Source organism: Amblyomma americanum, chromosome 4, assembly GCF_052857255.1.
Source record: "Amblyomma americanum isolate KBUSLIRL-KWMA chromosome 4, ASM5285725v1, whole genome shotgun sequence".
NCBI lineage: Eukaryota > Metazoa > Arthropoda > Arachnida > Ixodida > Ixodidae > Amblyomma > Amblyomma americanum.
The window spans coordinates 121,092,169-121,111,311 of record NC_135500.1 but is presented as its reverse complement, the minus strand read 5'-3'; the positions used below and the strand labels follow the sequence as shown (position 1 = coordinate 121,111,311).

The window sequence follows — 19,143 nt, the reverse complement described above, 5'->3', positions numbered from 1 at the left end:
TTGTTTCCTGAATAACGTGAAGAAAGTTCATGCTCGCGGGAGGTTTATCGAAAGTGATGACGAGGCTACAGATATGCAGGAGAATAATGCAAAGCATGTAGTCATCGCCTCTCGGATAAGTCTGCTCACTCGTAAAGGCCGATTTTATTAAGACAGCGCAGTTCCCAACTAATTTTGCTTTGCTGGCGGTTAGTTCATGCTTGCAGTTACTGTAAACAAGTGACTTAATTTTCGCGTTGTCATGGGGTGGGACGGGCGGTCGTGAGACGCCTCCAAACTTCAAAATGTCTTTCCAAGAGGATATCTTGGACGTCGCGTTCTTGCAACGTCCCCTGCTCCTGCAGCAGGGTTGGGTTCCGTCTATAACCGTTCCTTTCGTGAAGAACATGCATTTTCCTGGGTAGCACCATGAATTCTTGCTAATGCCGCTGTGATGACCCCCATAATGCGCAGGTCCACACGGGACGGAGAGGCAAAGAGACACCGTATGGCTCAGTTTAAACAAACAGGTATATTCAGTAATTACACATCATTAAGGTTATACATCAGAGGCTGGGGCGTCCGAGCTTACGTGCCGACGACTTCATGGTGGCGATGGAGTGGCTCCGGAGTTGGGCTCGAGCGGTTGCTGGCAGAAGCTGCGCGCCGTCGGGCTTCGGCGCTGAAGGCCCTCTTCGCTAACGATGTCGTCCTGGGCGTGGATGCAGTAGAATTTCAATAGTCGTCCGTTTCTTCGAGGATGGATCACAAACCCTTCCTCTAGTGTCGTTCGGCTTGGAAGATGAACAGGAGGCGAGCTTGTAGATGATGACAGCAGAGCATAATTTTACAACAGAACAAACTTTGCACTACTTTACTCATCGACCGGGCAGGTTAGTGCCTAAGTAGCATCACATTACATGCTAAGCATGGAGCCCCAGCTCAGACTGGCCTGCATCCGTTTACATGTGCTTTTAAGCACTTGATTAACAAAGGACTAAGGGCGGTCATTTCCAGTGGCCCGCCCAAAGCATCAATTCTCCAATCCAAAATAACATGCGAGATGGGGACCACCCCTTGGGTGGGGCTTAGCCTCGAACCCAGAGTCTGTTAACAATACAAACTAAATAAACAACAAAAACGCCACCACTCTCTCTCAAGTGAGAGTATACACAGGCTCTCTCTTCGGAGCTAATTCACTAGCGCCTGTCTTTCCACATTCTTGGCGAGTACTGCCTGTCCGCCATGACAGGTGTCCGTCGCGGCCCTTCTGGGAAGCTGTGGGTGCCTTCCCGGCGATAGCCCACGACAAAGGGGGGGGAGGGAAAGAACGTCGTCTTCGCGGTATCGCATAGCGTCGGCTGTGGTACGGGCGCTCTGGCCCGCTGACAGCTCCCTTGTCCTGGAATGTGCCCGGAAATTGGGGAGGACAAAGCCTGTTTCCCCGGGGCGGCGGCGGGTCCGGTTGTTCTGGTCGTCACTCAAAGAGCATGGCTGGGTAATTGATGATGCCGCTGTCACGGGTCTCCGTCCACGCCGCGCCGTCGAACGTGGATCCCCGCAGCACACACGGAATGTCACACTCGCTCACCCTCCAGAAGAATGTTCTCCGAACATTTGCGTCCACACAGCTCCCCTTGTCTTTCTGAATCGCCTCGCACAGTGCGTCCGACAAAACACTTTTCGCTGCACTCAACACCACTGCACAACACCATATGCCTCCGCTGTCAATACTGGCGTCTCCAGGGGCAGCACTGATCTTCTTTTACAGATAAACATGAAACTCAGCACCCAAGCCTCTCCTTTCTAGTCCAAACTGGACGAAATAAATTTACCACAGTTACAAAAGAGCTCCCACTTCTAGCACGATCACGGCACAGACAAAAATATAGATAACGAAAGGAAGTAGGGCAGGTTCTGCATGCGCTCCGCATGCTCTCCTGTGAAGGTGTTACTTAATGACAGAAAGGTTTAACTACCAACTCCGATAACTTAACACATAAGCACATAGCAATGTTATGAGCTGTGGCATTACACAATTCTAACCAGTTCAAAACTCCGCTCTGTTTACGCCATTAGTCCGACTTAGCTTTCCGATTTCGCAGCGGATATCGGTCTTCATGAGTCATACTAAGTAAGTCTGTACCCCTTTGTCTGCTTTGGGACTCGCGAGGGCTCGTGGCAGGAGCCTCTCCTGGCGTTATCTGCGCGGCAACCTCGCGCGCTTCTTCTTCTAGCAATGCATGAAGTAAATCCGGTGGCATTCCGGCCGTCACCTCGGGCGCCTGCCGAACAAATGCAGGAGAGGGCGTTTCTTGCGAACTATCTGCGCGCTCCGCTTCACTTCTGTCCCCATCAAAATCCGCGCTTTCCCTTTCCTCATTTCGTGAATACTGAACCGGTGCCGACTTGAGGCGATTTGCGTGTATCCTTATCAAGCGCCGGTTCACGTCTCGGACTCTGAAGTTTACCGGAGAAAGCTTCTCGACAACCTCGCACGGTCCTCTCCACTTCGTCTGGAACTTACGAGCTAGCCCAATCTGCCTTTGGCAGTTTTCAATGTACACGCTGTCCCCCACATCAAACGGCGCGTCTCTAGCACTGCGATCGTGCACCTCCTTCCTGCGCTTCGCCGCTTTCTTTAAGGACTCCTTTGCGATGTCCCTCGCCACTTGCAAGCGCGATTCTAGCTCAACCTTATAGTCGTCCAGTGAAGCGTATGGGACACGACGGGGGCCCTCTGGCACTTCACTAGGCTGGTCCGGGTCTCGGCCGTAGAGAAGAAAGAATGGCGATTCGCCCGTGCTCTCGTGTGCTGCGGAATTGTAGGCAAACATTGCATACGGGAGCCACAAATCCCAGTCCCGCTGGTCGCGCGAAACAAAATGCGACAGGAACCCGGCCACGGTTTGGTTCAGTCGCTCCACCGCGCCGTTGCAAGCCGGATGGTACGGTGTTGTCTGCTTCTTAGCGATCTTAAGCAGCTCGCAAACTCTCCTCATTAGCTGCGACACGAAGTTCGTTCCCCGATCTGTCAAGAGTTGCCTCGGGGGTCCATGTCGGAGCACGATCTGTTCGACAAATGCTCTTGCAACCGTGTCTGCCTTCTGATCTGGGAGTGCTACCGCTTCCGCGTATTTTGAAAGGTGATCGACAAATACTAAAATGTACTTGTTTCCGGAAGTGGTCGTGGGCAATGGGCCCATTATGTCCATACCTGTCCGCTCGAAGGGAGCCGAAACCTCAGGGAACGGCTGAATTGGAGCTGGTCTTCGTCCCTTGGGTGTTTTTCTTTCGAGACAGGAATGACACTTCGCACAGTAGTCTCTAACATCCCGTCGCATGCCACTCCAAAAGTACAAACGCTCCACACGCCTGCGTGTCTTCGCTACGCCAAAATGACCGGCGCATGGCGCATCGTGAAACGCGCGAAGAACCCTTTCTGTCCACGACCGAGGTATGACGACTCTCTCCCAAGCGGTTTTCTCTGGTCTCCCTTTCCTGGTTGGCCTCGTGCGCCGACACAGGGTGCCGTCTTTGCCAATGAAATAGCCTAGCTGTTCGGGGTGAGACGGTGCGCCCTCTAAGCTTTCGATTATTCGCTTCAGGTCAGGATCTTTGCACTGCTCTGTGCGTAATTCGGCGGGGTCGACTACGGGGACAAACTCATCTATAGCTGCCACGGCAGCTGTGCGGCTGAGTGCATCAGCATTCAGATGTGTCTTTCCTGACTTGTGCTCAACTTCAAAGCAGTATTCCTGCAGGTGTAGATTCCATCTAGCGAGTCGCGAGCTAGGGTCCCTGACACTCATCACCCATTTCAGAGGATGGCAGTCTGTGACTAGCTTGAATTTGCGGCCGTAAAGGTAGCATCTGAAGTGCTTTACTGCCCAGACAACGGCGAGGCACTCCCTTTCCGTAGCTCCGTACTTTTGCTCTGTGGGGCTCAGCTGTCGGCTAGCAAAAGCAACGGGATGTTCTTTGCCCTCGATAACCTGAGATAGCACGGCACCCACTGCGAATTTTGACGCATCTGTGGCCATAACGAAGGGCAAATTAAAATCCGGGTGGCGCAACAGCGGTGCACTCATTAGCTTCCTTTTCAGGGCCCCAAAAGCATTCTCCGCGTTTTCGTCCCAGCGAAAGGCGACATTTTTGGCTGTTAAGGCGGTGAGCGGCTTAGCGAGCTTGGCGAACTCCTCTATGTGCCTTCGGTAGTAACCGATCAGGCCGAGAAACTGCCGGACCTGGCGGACGCTAGTCGGGGATGGAAAATCCGAGACACACCTTAGTTTCTCAGGGTCCGGTCGCACGCCGTCAGCTGAAACAACGTGCCCGAGGTATTTCACCTCGTTTTTGAGGAATTGGCACTTAGAGGGCTTCAGCTTGAGACCCGCTGCTCTTAGTCGCACCAAAACCTGCTCAATATCGCGCAAATGGTTATCAAAACTGTCACTGTATATGATAATGTCATCCATATACACGAAGCACAGCCTCCCCAGAAGACCTGCCAGGATAACATCAGCGGTTCTCTGCCAGACAGCAGGGCTGTTGGCCAGACCCATCGGCATTCTTTTCCATTCATAGTGCCCTGAGGGCGTGTTGAATGCCGTTTTCTCGGCATCTGCCGGATCCATTGCTATCTGCCAGAATCCCGCCGCCATGTCCACTACCGTGAAGTACCTGGCAGAGCCCAGCTGAGAAAGCGTCTCCTGTATATTGGGGATGGGGTATGGATCGATGCGAGTTACGGCATTTAGTTTGCGGTAGTCCACTACCAATAGATACGAGCCATCTGGCTTTTCCACCAATAGTGCTGGTGCTCCCCAGGGTGACTTTGAGTGTTCGACAATGCCGCGATCAATCAGGTCCTGCACCTGCCGCTCCATCTCCTCACGTTGGGAGTAAGGAATCCTGTACGCACGCTGGTAAACGGGCGATGAAGTGCCGGTTTCTATCCTGTGCTTTATAACGCCACAGCAGCCCAAATCCAGGTTGGACGCGGCGAATACCTCCGAGTAGTCGTTCAGCAAACCAGCCAGAGCCTCCCTCTCCCTGGATTTTACGTGAGAAAGATCGAACGACACCTTTGGAGCAGCCGAAGGACTAGCATGCTCTACAGTTGCGAGTACCGTATCGGTGGGCTCACGTTGCTCTATCGCAGAGGTGAAGAAAGCCAATGTTTTGTTCTTGGGAAGGCTCAGTGGCTGCTGGCTACAGTTAACCACCCGTAGGGGCACTCTGTGGGCGTCATTAACTGTCACGAGGCATGCGGCTGCCTTCAGGCCATTGCTGAGAGAGTCGACCGGCTCAAGCACTCCCACGGCGCCGCTCTCTACATCTGAAGGCACAAACGCGTACAAAATGTGCTCCGACCAAGGAAGGACGACCGCCTCCTCGACCAGCCGGACGGCAACCCGCGAATATACCTTCTCCAATGATCCCACTGTTTGACGGGTGTCAATATCGGTAATGCGAATCTCAGCCCCTCTCCTGTTCAAAAACGGAACTTTTGAGCCGCCCGCATTAACCTCTTCCTCAGAGAATGAGACTACTACCTTCCCTTTTCTCAAAAAATCCTGCCCTAATATACCTGACACTCCGTTTGGCAGAGACACCGTGTCCGGGCATACGTAGCAGGGGTGCTCCAATGCAATTCCGCCGAGAGAGAAGTGTAACCGGTAGAGTCCACTTATGCCAAGAGGATCCCCCGTTATGCCTACAAATTTGGGTGCCATACCACCAGACGCTTCCAACACCTCGCGGTCCCCCTTCCTTCGAAGCGTGTTAAAACTGCTCTCCTTAAGCAATGTCACCTTTGACCCCGTATCTATCAACAATTCCATACAACAACCATTTAACTTGCAACGCACAACAGGGCATGCCTCGTCGGCCACACAAACTACCACCACCTCATCATCTACTGCTCCCTCCCCACGCTCCTCAGGCTGGGGAGGACTAACTAGTTTTTTGACTCGGTATCTGGAGCACCGCTGTAGGCTTGCTTAGGGCATGTCTCGCCTGCTTCTCTTTGTGGCTCCCCACGGCGCACGTTTTGGCAGAACCTGGCGATGTGTCCGCGACCCTGGCAAGCGAAGCATACGATTTCTTCAAAATCTCGCATACCGTGCCTGTAGCTTTGTGGCGGTCTCCGGTTTCCAGCGAATGAGCGCTGTTGAGCGCGCGCTTCAACCTGGTGTTCTACCTGCTGAGATAGCAGCTGTTCTAAGCGATCTAATCGCTCTGTCAAGAGAGCAACCTCAGGGTTGAGCACCGCTCTCTCTATGACGCGTACTCTCGCTGCGGCTGTCGTTAACGCCTCATTTCGTTCCTCATCCAATGCGGCCTCCACGGCTTGGTCGAAATTGCTCGGCTTGCGCGAGAGCACGAACCGGCGCACGGGGTCTTGCAGACCAGCCACGAACAAAGCGGTCATTTCCTCTTTAAGTAGTTCCTCCGCGTATTTCTTCCTTAGCTGGTCTCCTTCCTCCTCCCTGCTTAACGTATCGCGTGCTAGGCGCTGAAGCCGCGACGCAAATGTTCGCACGTCCTCCCCTACCTTCTGTTCGGCGTCACGGAACCTCTGTACCCGCACGTGACGTGGTTCAGTGTCGAAATGCTCAAACGCGAGCTTCTTAAATTCCGCAAATGATTTTGTGGATTTTACTTTTTCGTCTCGCCATGCAAAATCATGAGCAGCTCCTGCCATCTTACACCTTGCCATTCCCAGCATTTGAGCATCGGACCATCCCCCCATTTTCCCAATCTCTTCTAGCATGGAAAAGAAATCGCAGATTGGAACCCCTGTCTTATCTCCCGTAAACGTCGGAATGACGCTTCCTAATGCCAGCATGCTTGCTCCGAGCGACGGCTGTGCGAAATCGCAGATTGGAACCCCTGTCTTATCTCCCGTAAACGTCGGAATGACGCTTCCTAATGCCAGCATGCTTGCTCCGAGCGACGGCTGTGGAGTGGGAGCTCCCTCAGATACAGTCATTTTTTTTTTTTAAGCCCTCCAGTGCCTCAAGCCTCTCAAATGGGGGTAAAAGTCCCACAATCAGTCCCGTGATTCCCTTTTGATTACAATTTTGAAGTCATGAATGTCACAGCATTCAGAGGACATTTGCTTTTGAGACCCCACTTCTGACACCAGTGTGATGACCCCCATAATGCGCAGGTCCACACGGGACGGAGAGGCAAAGAGACACCGTATGGCTCAGTTTAAACAAACAGGTATATTCAGTAATTACACATCATTAAGGTTATACATCAGAGGCTGGGGCGTCCGAGCTTACGTGCCGACGACTTCATGGTGGCGATGGAGTGGCTCCGGAGTTGGGCTCGAGCGGTTGCTGGCAGAAGCTGCGCGCCGTCGGGCTTCGGCGCTGAAGGCCCTCTTCGCTAACGATGTCGTCCTGGGCGTGGATGCAGTAGAATTTCAATAGTCGTCCGTTTCTTCGAGGATGGATCACAAACCCTTCCTCTAGTGTCGTTCGGCTTGGAAGATGAACAGGAGGCGAGCTTGTAGATGATGACAGCAGAGCATAATTTTACAACAGAACAAACTTTGCACTACTTTACTCATCGACCGGGCAGGTTAGTGCCTAAGTAGCATCACATTACATGCTAAGCATGGAGCCCCAGCTCAGACTGGCCTGCATCCGTTTACATGTGCTTTTAAGCACTTGATTAACAAAGGACTAAGGGCGGTCATTTCCAGTGGCCCGCCCAAAGCATCAATTCTCCAATCCAAAATAACATGCGAGATGGGGACCACCCCTTGGGTGGGGCTTAGCCTCGAACCCAGAGTCTGTTAACAATACAAACTAAATAAACAACAAAAACGCCACCACTCTCTCTCAAGTGAGAGTATACACAGGCTCTCTCTTCGGAGCTAATTCACTAGCGCCTGTCTTTCCACATTCTTGGCGAGTACTGCCTGTCCGCCATGACAGGTGTCCGTCGCGGCCCTTCTGGGAAGCTGTGGGTGCCTTCCCGGCGATAGCCCACGACAAAGGGGGGGGAGGGAAAGAACGTCGTCTTCGCGGTATCGCATAGCGTCGGCTGTGGTACGGGCGCTCTGGCCCGCTGACAGCTCCCATGTCCTGGAATGTGCCCGGAAATTGGGGAGGACAAAGCCTGTTTCCCCGGGGCGGCGGCGGGTCCGGTTGTTCTGGTCGTCACTCAAAGAGCATGGCTGGGTAATTGATGATGCCGCTGTCACGGGTCTCCGTCCACGCCGCGCCGTCGAACGTGGATCCCCGCAGCACACACGGAATGTCACACCGCTGTTGTGCAAAATTAAAGCAGCTGCGCTTGAAATTTCAGGAGCTATATGTACGCTGCAGAATCTTTTACTCTGAAACTTGCCATCCTGGTATAACATGCCGCATATCATTCTACACACTCGTAAAGAACATGCCGGAAGACGAACTATGGAAGCTGAAAGACTTGCTTTTTAACCAAATATAAGGGTAGAACGTGTTGACGTATGTGCTCGAAGCGTACGTTCGACCAGACACAGTCGGGCTCAAAAAGGGAGCGCGCAAACCTTAATCCTTTGTTTCAAACTTCTCCCATGGCAAAGGGCTGACTACGCGGTCTTTGTGTAAAGCGTAAGGGGCAAAATATAAAGGCTTGACGGTTACCACTGATGCGGGCCGAACTTGGAGCGCGCGCGAGCTTTCCTTCGGAGTGTACGGCGGTCGCAGTGGCGAAGCGGTTAGCGGTGGCGCGGCATTGGTGACCCCACTGAGGTGCGGCGGGAGGCGGAAACAGACCTCACAGCAAAGGCCGTAAGAAGAAAAACGCGCTCCGCTCGATACCGGCCGCGGTAAAGTTAACTTTTTTTTTTGTTTGCTGTCTGGATCTTTTTTTCCTTTTTTCTTCAGGGTGTCTACCAAGTTGACGTTTCCAAATTCCCTGAGTGACACAGTACTTTGTTTTATGCGAAAACAGGCTGACACAAAGTCGCCTGATGGTATCACTCTCCAGTAAGCATGTTAAAAAATAAAAACAACGATTTAGTCCTATTTGAGCAAAGTTAATAAAAAGGGGAGATTAGCAAAATGCATAACAAATCGAATATATTTGAAAAAATGCTAAAACAAACTGCGAATCGAATTTGAACATTTTGAAATACAAGCTAAAAGGAAGATGCATGCGGAAACAAATATTTTCAAATGTGATATGTTTCTATCTACTGATTGTAACCGCAATGGTGCGGGACCTGTACTTTAGCGTCACAAGTGCGATTCACTCTTAGCAAGTCTATTCAGACAAACTGCAGATTATAGAAACCTTAGTTTGTAGAGTGAAATAGCTATGAAGCAAAAAACTTCATAGGGTAAATGTCGCTTCCGGTTATGCGTGCGTATTCAGTGCGTCGGGCAGGTACACATTTGAATAAGTTGTACAAAGCACGAAGAAATTCCACAAGTTGCCAACGTGTTGCCGCGTGTCCGGTTTTGAAAGCACCGTTCACAACATGAAGGCCATAGCTACCAACTTCGAGAATACGGCGGCCGTCGCTGAATTCACAAAGTTCTTGTTTGATATCACAGAGAAATTTTATGTTCACATTTGGCCCATCTGAGATCTGAAGAATTTTTGATCGGGAGGGCCCATCTGTGGAAGTTTTAATGCAGACACCAATTCTTCTGCCCACGTGCGCCCCAGAAAGCATGACGTCAAGTAGCGATTTTTCACGCTCTGCTCTGCATCCGACCAAAAGCGAACCAACTCGTCCCATTTGCTCTTTTTGTGCAACTTTGTTTAATGATTCATCAAACGCCACGATGAGGTGGGAGACTTGGCTTACTTCTGACATGAGGCCCTCCCTGAAGAAAGGTGCGAGGCCATAAACAATAGTATATCCTACCTTGTCTTCGTCAAGCTACATTTTCTTGGCTGTAGCTGATGGTGGGAACATCAAAGGGAACAGACAAGCCAATGCCGCGGCAGCACGGAGTGATGTTTGTGTCATAACAGCGTTGAGGCACGGCACCACATCACTTCAGCATTTATGACCTCAAAGTCACGCTGAAAGATATCCTTTGCTGTAAGTCGGGATGGATGTCCGTCGCAGTAGTTGAAGCACTTGAAGGATGTGCAGAAACTGACGACAATGGCCCAGCATTGGGTCACAACAGTGGTCGGCAGTGTCAAAAATGAAGCTACACAGAGTGTCCCGGCTTTGGTCACAACGGTTGGCGGCGGTGCCAAAAATGAGGCTACAGAGGGTGCCGCGGCTAAGGTAATGGCCAGTCGGTGCTTCTTACTTTCAGCGTGACTTGTTAGCGCTCTTCTTCCCATGTTGCTGAGCGAAAACTGCTTTCTGTACAGCGCACAGTACGCTGCGTTCGGGTTACTTTCGATGGGCCTAATCCAGGCTGCAAACCCGCAATGTTTCGCATTCGTCCAGTCCTGGATGAAAGTGCACTTGAAGGCTGTCATGCTTGACACGTCGCACACAGCTTGCCTGCGGCACCACAGCAGTCAATAAAACTAAGTCGGTTCAAAACGGCGCAGCTAGGTACGGACAAAATTCGTTGCTTTGCTAGTGTCGGCAGATCGCGAAAATGCATGAAACTATTTCCCTTTCTGACAAAGCTGCGCTGCCTGCATCGCGTGCGTGCACCCCCTGCGGCAGAAATGGACGCTTCCATCAAGGAGATGCGCAAGGAGGAAGAGTTCATTTGGGATCATCGCAAGCTCTCACTAGGTCTTGGTTCTCACATCGTTTTCTACCGCCTTGTTGGAGCTGCCCACTCGGAAACAAAAAGGGGAGGCCGCTGGCCGTTGAACAGCACACGTGCGAACCGTAGGAAGCGCGCGCTCTGCCGTCAGCCACAGCGCCGGGGAAGCGCGGGAAAGTGTCCGCTTTCGACGTAGTACGCTTCGAAACTGGCGCCGCAAAGCTTTTCGCCGCCTTGCTAGGATGCTCCACTTAGCAGCATAACGTTGGAGGCCAGTGGTCGCTGAGGAGAGGATGCGTAACGCAGCACTGGACAATCCGTGCAATGCCAGTCCGCATTGCTTACACGAGGCAGCATTATCGCGATTTTAGTTCCTTTTATGTAGAACTGCAGCCAATTTATCCTGATATAAGCACAAATCCCCCGAGTTTTCCCTGAGTTTTTCCAGATTATCCAAATTCCCTGAGAATTCCCAGTTTTCACGGTTTTCCCGGTTGGTAGAAACCCTGTTCTTGCGTGTGCTTTATTATCATTGTTTTCAAAGCATTGTCAGCCCGCATTGCTGCTGCTGCCGATAAGTGGGTTTCAGGACTTGTCAAGCTGCTTCTGCAGCTTTTTTCTTTAAACCTGTCCGTTCTCAAAATGTATACTGCTAACTAAAAATAAAGCACTTACTTACATCGCCGTGTAACTCGACGTGGATGTCGCGTGGACACTCGTCGTACATCAGCATAGGAACTGTGATTGAGCTATTCTGGATTTGTTCTTGACTTTGTTGTACTGAGTAATTTTAGCGTCACATGCAAACGGGGCCCTAAAGAAGTTGACCCGACATACCCAGCCTGGAAACAGAATTACATCTTCCCGGAAAAACATGAACAACAAGGCTGGAGAAATGGAGGTTAAGGCTGCCCTGACCTTATTTCAGCGTTCGCTACAGCAGTACAACTTCCGTTATACCACAATGCTGTCTGACGGGGACAGTCACACAATCCCCGGTTTGAAAGAAGCGGAAGTATATGGATACATCGAAATCCAGAAAGAAGATTGCGTGAATCACGTGCAAAAACGCATGAGCACTGCTCCGCACATCTCCATAATAAGGATGTGTGTTATTGGCAAAATAACGGATACAGTGACAAGATTCTGGCCACCCAGAAGGTGTTTACGATCAAAATTTGCCTGAAAGTTTGATAAAAAAATAAATTACTTTGAAGCGAATGACGTAAAAAAAGTCAGCAGTGGCTTAGCTCAGATAGGCCAGGATATACATAGCGAAAGGACTCGAACGTCCTTGTTGCCGAAGCACTGGCCGTCAGATGTATGGTGTATTCAGTGATCCGGCACATCTTCTTTGCGTCTGGTTCTTCCTGCTCAATCGGATGTTGTTCTCAACATAGTTCGGCAATGGCTCGGCATCTCTGCTGGTCCGCGTCTTAAAGCCGCGTCTTGGCAAGACGTTCTTCCCGCTCTTTCGACATCTCGGGCGCACGCTTAGTGTTTCGTGTTTCATTTGTATGCTGTCGGGTGTCCTCACATCAAGCAATGATTTCCGCGTCGTCCGACGCAGCTTCTCACAGTCTCCGAAGATGCCAAGCACTCTACGCGCGTTCACCGTCCACTTCTTCATCCATGGTGCATCTGACTAGCAAGCGCACACACTCAGGCATATATGTTCAACTGCGCAGTCAGACGCGATGAAGGAGACTCTGTGCACTGGCGAACGGTTTGAGCATGCACAGTGAGGCTGCATAACGAGGCATGTGACATCACGAGTCAACGGTGGAACACCTGTGGAACAGCGATGCTAGTTGCCATGGTTACGGCGCATGCGCAGCTGTGCCCTTGAACAGGCATGGCAAAACTGCTTCTACTAGTCTAGTGTAGCTCTCGCTACAAAACTCCACAAACGGACCAGTTGGGGGAGTGTTGCCTACGGCCTTGGGAACCAAGCGCTATCGTCATCACAACCGCTGGAACGAGGAGCTTGCTTGGTGGCCGCCCCGCAATGCTGTCTCGCACAAACTGTTTCCTCATAGAGAAAGGAGTTCATAAAGAGTGGACACTCGGCGAAATCTGGCCCCAAGAAATATGTAACAGATTAGTTGGTATCCCCTCTCTTTATTGGTACCACCAGCGTCTGTGCTCTGCAGGTGTAACTTTGATGTCGCGGGCATTACTTGGTGTGTTGGTTTGGTTGTAGTCGGACTCATTCGTAAGCTCGACTCAAAACGTGTGCTTATGTTGTTTGAGCTTTGCCGTTTACGCTGCACGCAGTAGAATTGTTTTTTTTTTTATTGGGGGGCGGTGGCGGATAAAAAATGGCGCAGTATCTGTCTCACATATCTGCGGACACCTGAATCGTGCCATAAGGGAAGGGATATAGGAGGAACTAAGAGAAGAAGGAAGAAAGAGGCACTGCAGTGGAGGGCTCCGGAATAATTTCGACCACCTGGGGATCTTTAATGTGCACTGACATCGCACAGCACACGGGCGCCTTAGCATTTCGCCTCGATCGAAACGCGGCCACCGCGGTCTGGTTCGAACCCGGGTACTCTGGACTAGTAGCCGAGAGCCCTAGCCATTGAGCCACCGCGGCGGGTGGTGCTCGCGGTGGAGGTCTAGCTTTCACGCTGTGCGCATCGCTGGATGTATTTGTTATGTTGCAGTTGGACTCCTTCGCTCACGAACTCGATACTAAAGAGGCGGTTCTCGCTGTTTGAGCGGCGCTGTTCATGTTGCGTGCATTGCTGTACGTATTTCTTTTGTTGCAGTTGGAATCCTTCCCTCGGGATCTTGATACTAAAGAGGCAGTTCTCACTGTTTGAGCGACGCTGTTGATGCTTCTCGCAGTGCAGATCTAGCTTTCATGTTGCGCGCATTGCTGACAGTATTTGTTCTCCCAGGGTCCATACAACGACAGCTAATGCTTGAATACTCCATATCGGCGTGGATAATACTTGAGAACAAAAGCGAGGACCTCCACTAAATGTAGTTGCATACATTTTCTCCTTGCGTTTTCAATTCTTGCATCAAAAAATTTTGCTTCAGAAAGCGGTGAGTAGATTTGAATTTTGGTCTTTCACTGCTTGAATTTTTTTCGTGCTGCTTCGACCGAAAGCGATTAATTAACTGCAGCAGTCCACGCTGCTGCGCCGTGTTATGCATGGAAATTACACCATGGGAGACAAGGTCCTCTTGTCAGCCATTATTGTATATGCTGACCCAAGATGACAATCACCTAAACAAACAACATTCTAGTGAGTCATCCATAGGCGTAGCTGCGTGCGAAGCAGTGGTTAAAAGCCTTCTTTGATTGCTGCTACTCAACCCAAACAATGAACCCTACACCAAAACTCTTCTGCTCACAACAGTGTTACAGTGTGCAACTAGGGCACCGTATTCACATATTTACAAACAAACAATAAAGGACTACCATCAGTCGAGTCGGATCATTTTAACGTTAGCCTGCGAGGTGATCGAGGTATAGTAACTCCGAAATAACCGCTAAGCTTTCTTGCACTAAAAAAAAAGATGAGTAGGCGTCTACGCACAGCCGACTGCACGAGAAAACGCACCTTCGAGAGAATATATTATAGCAGCATTACGCCACCATCCATTCAAATAAAGCCTAGGCCGCATGTCTAGTCACATGTCAGCCCACTTTCTCTAGGCAGAGTTAAATTTTGAATAAGATTGGGCAAAAGACGCCGGTCGAAAAACAACACTACGAGGATGTTCACAGCTGTGCCGCGAGCTCGCTCGCACATGCCACTTCCGTCGCGTGCACTGCAATCAAAGCAATCGCAGTACAAAAATTCCGATAAAGCAGCGCAGCATGGGTCGGGGCAGTTGTTTAGATAACTATTTTTTTATCTCCCATGCCATTATCTCATTGCGGCTGAACTGAAGACAGAAAATGCCACAAACAAGTGACTCAGGTGCGCGAGCGTTGGGAAACAACACTGAGGATGGGCTGCTAGCTCGTCCGCGCAATCGCAGTACCAAAAAAATTAATAAAGCAGCGCAACGTTGCTCGGGGCAATTATATGAGTACATAATTTTTTAACCTCCCATGCCATGATCTCATTTCGACCGCAGCCAAGGCAGAAAACACACGTGCGGTCTACTGCGTGGTAAAGGGCGAGCATTGGGAGCATCTGCTAGCTTCCCCCTGCCTAGGTGCCGCCACCGTCGGCGCCCAGGAGGAGCCGAGAGAAGCAGCGCCGGCATAAGAGGAGGGAGGAGATGTCGTTACTTTTAGTTCTTTGAGGGGCTTTAGTTTCGCGTTGCTCGCAGCGCAGACCTTGGCAGCGTGCCAAGGTGCTGTGCGCCAATAACATCGCCATATGTTTATCTTTGATGGGAGCTCTGGAGGGTGTGGGGGTAGTTCGCTGGGCAAACTTGGCAGAGCGCTATGATGCTGTTCGCCCTTGACAGGAGGAATAAAACCACCCTTGACAGGAGTGGCGGTGGCTATACATGCATAGGATAATACGTGGGTGTGTTCTTTTTGCTTTTTTTTTGCCGGTCGAGATATGATGATCGGTTTTTCCGGTTTTCCCAATATCATTATAAGTGGATTGCAGTATATCTTGAGAATTAATCTACCTATCATAAAAGCAGTCACATTTTTGGAACCCGCACAAAAAACTTGTAAAGGATGTGAATATTGATTAGATTTGGTGCAGAAACAAAAAAGTTTGCTCTGAGAGTAGTCTCCCCCTCAACCACACATCTCCAACAAACTGTCAACCGCACCGACAACACCTTGTATTTTACCAACTCGTATAACCTGCCACCCATGCCCCAACGTGTTTCATGCTGCTTCCCAGAGGGCAGAAAAGAAAATGCCACAGCTTACTCAACGGTGAACTCGTTCTCGCCCACAGGGATGCAGTAGACAAACTGCAGGGCACTCCAGAGGCGGTGGAACTCTGTGCACTCCTCGACGTTCATGACCCCATTGGCCGGCGGAGGACCCACCCAGAGGGGGTCCTCCAGGTAGGACTTGATGCGCGTCAGGATCACCTCAAACACCGACAGGCCACAGCAGAGGCGCTCCTTCGTCAGGAGGTCCCCTTCCTTGGCAATGCTGGCTTGCTGCATGCACAGACACAGGGTCACTTCCTCACTGGCAACGTAGTAGCAGCTTCATGCAGGCAGCTCCAGCAAACAAACGTCTTTAAAAGCAAAACCGTTTTCTATATGAACCCACAACTTTACTTAGCGACAACTTTTTCTGGCAATGGAGCGAGAGCAATGGAGCTGAAACACACCCTCTCTTCCTATGCAGCGGACTATGGTCCCTGCTTGCAGTTATTTTTTCTTAAAAATATTATGTTGTCAATATTTGTTATTTAAAGTGAAGCTGAAATGGTTTTTTGAGAAATCGAGATTAGTGAAGAATTCGAATCTAGGAAGCTTCTAGGTAAAGCATCCAAAATGTTTTTGCACTAGCATTTAAAATAGTGATGTAATCGACAATTAAAACCACGACGATGTTCAGGCTTCTTTTCACTGTGTTGGAAAATGCGGGGAAACTCGTAGTCCGTAATGTCATTGTCGCCGAAATTTCAGATATCCGCTGTCTTCGCCTGCACGCTGCTGTGAGTCTTCCAGTGCCTCCAAACAATGCTTCGAGAGATTCACCTTCGGTGGTGTTGGGTTTCTTTTATGAACCAACTGTTTCTTTGCTGGAAACAAAGTGCCGTCGTACGTGACGTCATTATCGGGGCCTCTGTCCATCGCTGTGCACTGCAGAGGAGCCTGAACGCTGACGCCACTTTATTCGGCGATTATGCCACCATCTCAATTGCTAGCTCACAACGATTTTGCAGGCTTTACCAGCATGTTTCGCACATTCAGCCCTTTTGAACTCATCGAATTCTAAAACCGCTTCAGTTGCCCTTTAAGGGGAGACACGTGGGTCTTCAAATGATAAAAACATGAGAAAATTCAGATTTTGCAAAAATGGCATATTAGGGATGAATGCACTCTAAAGTTCCTGCCTAAAAAGTTTCAAGGACTAAATTCAACCCCCAACTACTAAAATATCTGTATATTTTGCGCCTACGAAGCCCGGAAATGGTGATCTCAGAGCCAAATGTGACAGGACTTCGTGCCCGCCGCTTCCCACGACTTTGTTTTGTCTGGGCTTTATTTGAAAGCCGGGCCCCTTCCCCACTACCTGGTATTACTCAATACTGCGAAATATTTTTGGAACGTTCGCATTCCGCTGTTTTTTTTTTTAGGCCTCTACAACAACCTCCGAAAGGCTGGCGCATGCAGTTCAAATGCTATTTTCTCAGCTTAGAGTTTTTTGCCAACATGACTACCCTTACGAAAGTTATTATGTTATTATGGTACAATTTCAATTAATCTTATACCAAAAGAAATAAACTGGAGCTATGCTGCTTTTGTTTGGTCGGGTCAAACATATCAAATTTCGTGAACCATAATGCCACCCAACTATGCTTCACAATTATGGTGCTTGGACAAAATTTAACATTTTTATACGATGATGTACTTCCACAGCAATATACCAGGTGTTTCAGGGAAGGTGATCATTAATTTTTAAAAATAACGTTTTTGAGGTAACGAGAAGCAATTTGCGGCATAGTAATATGAGTGTTGGCGGACGTGAAAAAACAGGCAAATAATCTTATCTAGCCAAGTGATTAACTAAATTCTAACAGTTATCTTTTTAACTACCAATAGGCATCTGATTGCAATTAGAGATTTGTAGCCGGCCGTTAGTAATAGCTATATAAATTTTTTAAATTTCGAAAACGCGATGGCTCTGTGGCTCAACAAAATTTGACTACTTCAACTAGTTAAGACCACTGGAGGGGTTGCTTTGCCTGCATACTTTTTGATTGTGCATGTATTTTAGCACGATGTAACCAAATTTTGTCGTGCCACAGCGGTGAGAGTGGCGTTTTTGAAATTCTAAAAACTGATACGGCTATTATTAATGGCCCACGGCCTATCAGTAATAGTTAAAAAGTTAACTATTAGGATTTAGTTAATCACTTTCTAGTTAACATAATTCACCTGTTTTCTGACATCCGCCAACGCTGGCATCACTATACCGGAAAAAGCTTCTGTTTACCTGAAAAACCCTATTTTTAAAAACTAGTGATCACCTCCCCTGAAACGCCTGGTATAATTAGCATAGTTCCAGATGGCAGGTTCCATTTCAATTGAAACCAAAAAATTTAGAAAGTGTCTTAACGACCCGTAAGAATTTAACTAAATAGGCTTCAGTTATTTTCCTACAATATGGGAACTAATTGAAATATACTGAAACTATTTATATTTTTTAAAACAGGAAGAACACACACACATATATATATACCGAATTTCATAACGATATCTTTAATAATAAAAATGTCCATTTCAAGACCAGAGTCTCACCGTAAGGCACAATTGCCAACTTTCAACGCTGAAAGTCAAGAAAAAAACCCGTTTTCTTGATTAAAACAAATTTGTTAGGCACATCTAACTACAAGAAGATTCAATACATCCCCTTCAGGTGCTGTGTCCACATATGTGGATGCGACCTAAGCCTCCTATTTTCGTATGCAAGGAGAATTTCCACCTGTGAATACCACACTCTTACCATTTTGACCCTTCCTGTCTAGTGTAGCTGTATATGCTCCCGCAGGGAGCAGAGTTGCGCGACTGTTTTCCTCGCGCCGCTCTTGACGCCATTCGCCGAGCGGCCGTCACGTGATTCTGCTGATGACGTTTGTTCCATTTTGAAGTGGAGGAGCCGACCTTCCAGGCGCAACGTCGGTTCCTGGCCAGCCCCAGTACCATCTCGGCTGCCATCGTGATCGGACGCGCCCGGTGTGGTCGGCTGCGGTGTGTTCCCGCCTTTTCCGTGTGCTCCACTTGTATATGTTTTGATAGTGTGCAGTTACGGCAGCCTCCAACTATGACGAGGTGCAGTGCGCCAAACTGCAAGAACCGTATTTCCATTTCATACGGTACTCCGCCTTTTAACTGCCACCTGATCTGTATACAGTCATGCCCTGTTGATACGACCCCTGTTAATATGGATGACTCGAGTTAAGACAATTTTTCTGGGGACCAATCTTTTTAAAAATATTCATGCCTCGTTCATATAGAAACTCGCTGTCCATACACTGTACTGGGTGAACATGCCCATAGCCCATATGGGGCCCATGTATTTCTGTCTCGTTATTATGGACAGAGAAAAGAACGAAATCTCGGCTGCCCCAACAACATGTTTGCTTTCCTGTATCTTGAGAGCAGGAAACCAGTGAAAGGTAGTGTAAAAATTTTAAGGCATTGCTCATGGCCCTTTTTTTCGCACTTTCATATTTTACACTGCCAAGGTGCCGCACTGATGTTCCTGTTTGCTGTATTTCTTGAATTGTGAAGAATATGAAGCCGCTCTCAACAGCTGCTAGCGAAACGGATAAGTAGTATATGGGCT

The 19,143-nt window shown here is 49.3% G+C and overlaps 1 protein-coding gene across 2 annotated transcripts in view; it reads right to left on the bottom strand.

Annotated features, from left to right (window-relative positions):
• The window catches only part of Cyfip (Cytoplasmic FMR1-interacting protein Sra-1), an 88,484-nt gene that overhangs the window by 20,263 nt on the left and 49,078 nt on the right, over positions 1 to 19,143 (bottom strand). For both annotated transcript variants that reach the window (XM_077661618.1, XM_077661617.1), the window contains one exon: positions 15,541 to 15,779. In XM_077661618.1, the coding sequence (XP_077517744.1) occupies positions 15,541 to 15,779 (239 nt within the window). The remainder of the gene's footprint in view (positions 1 to 15,540; positions 15,780 to 19,143) is intronic.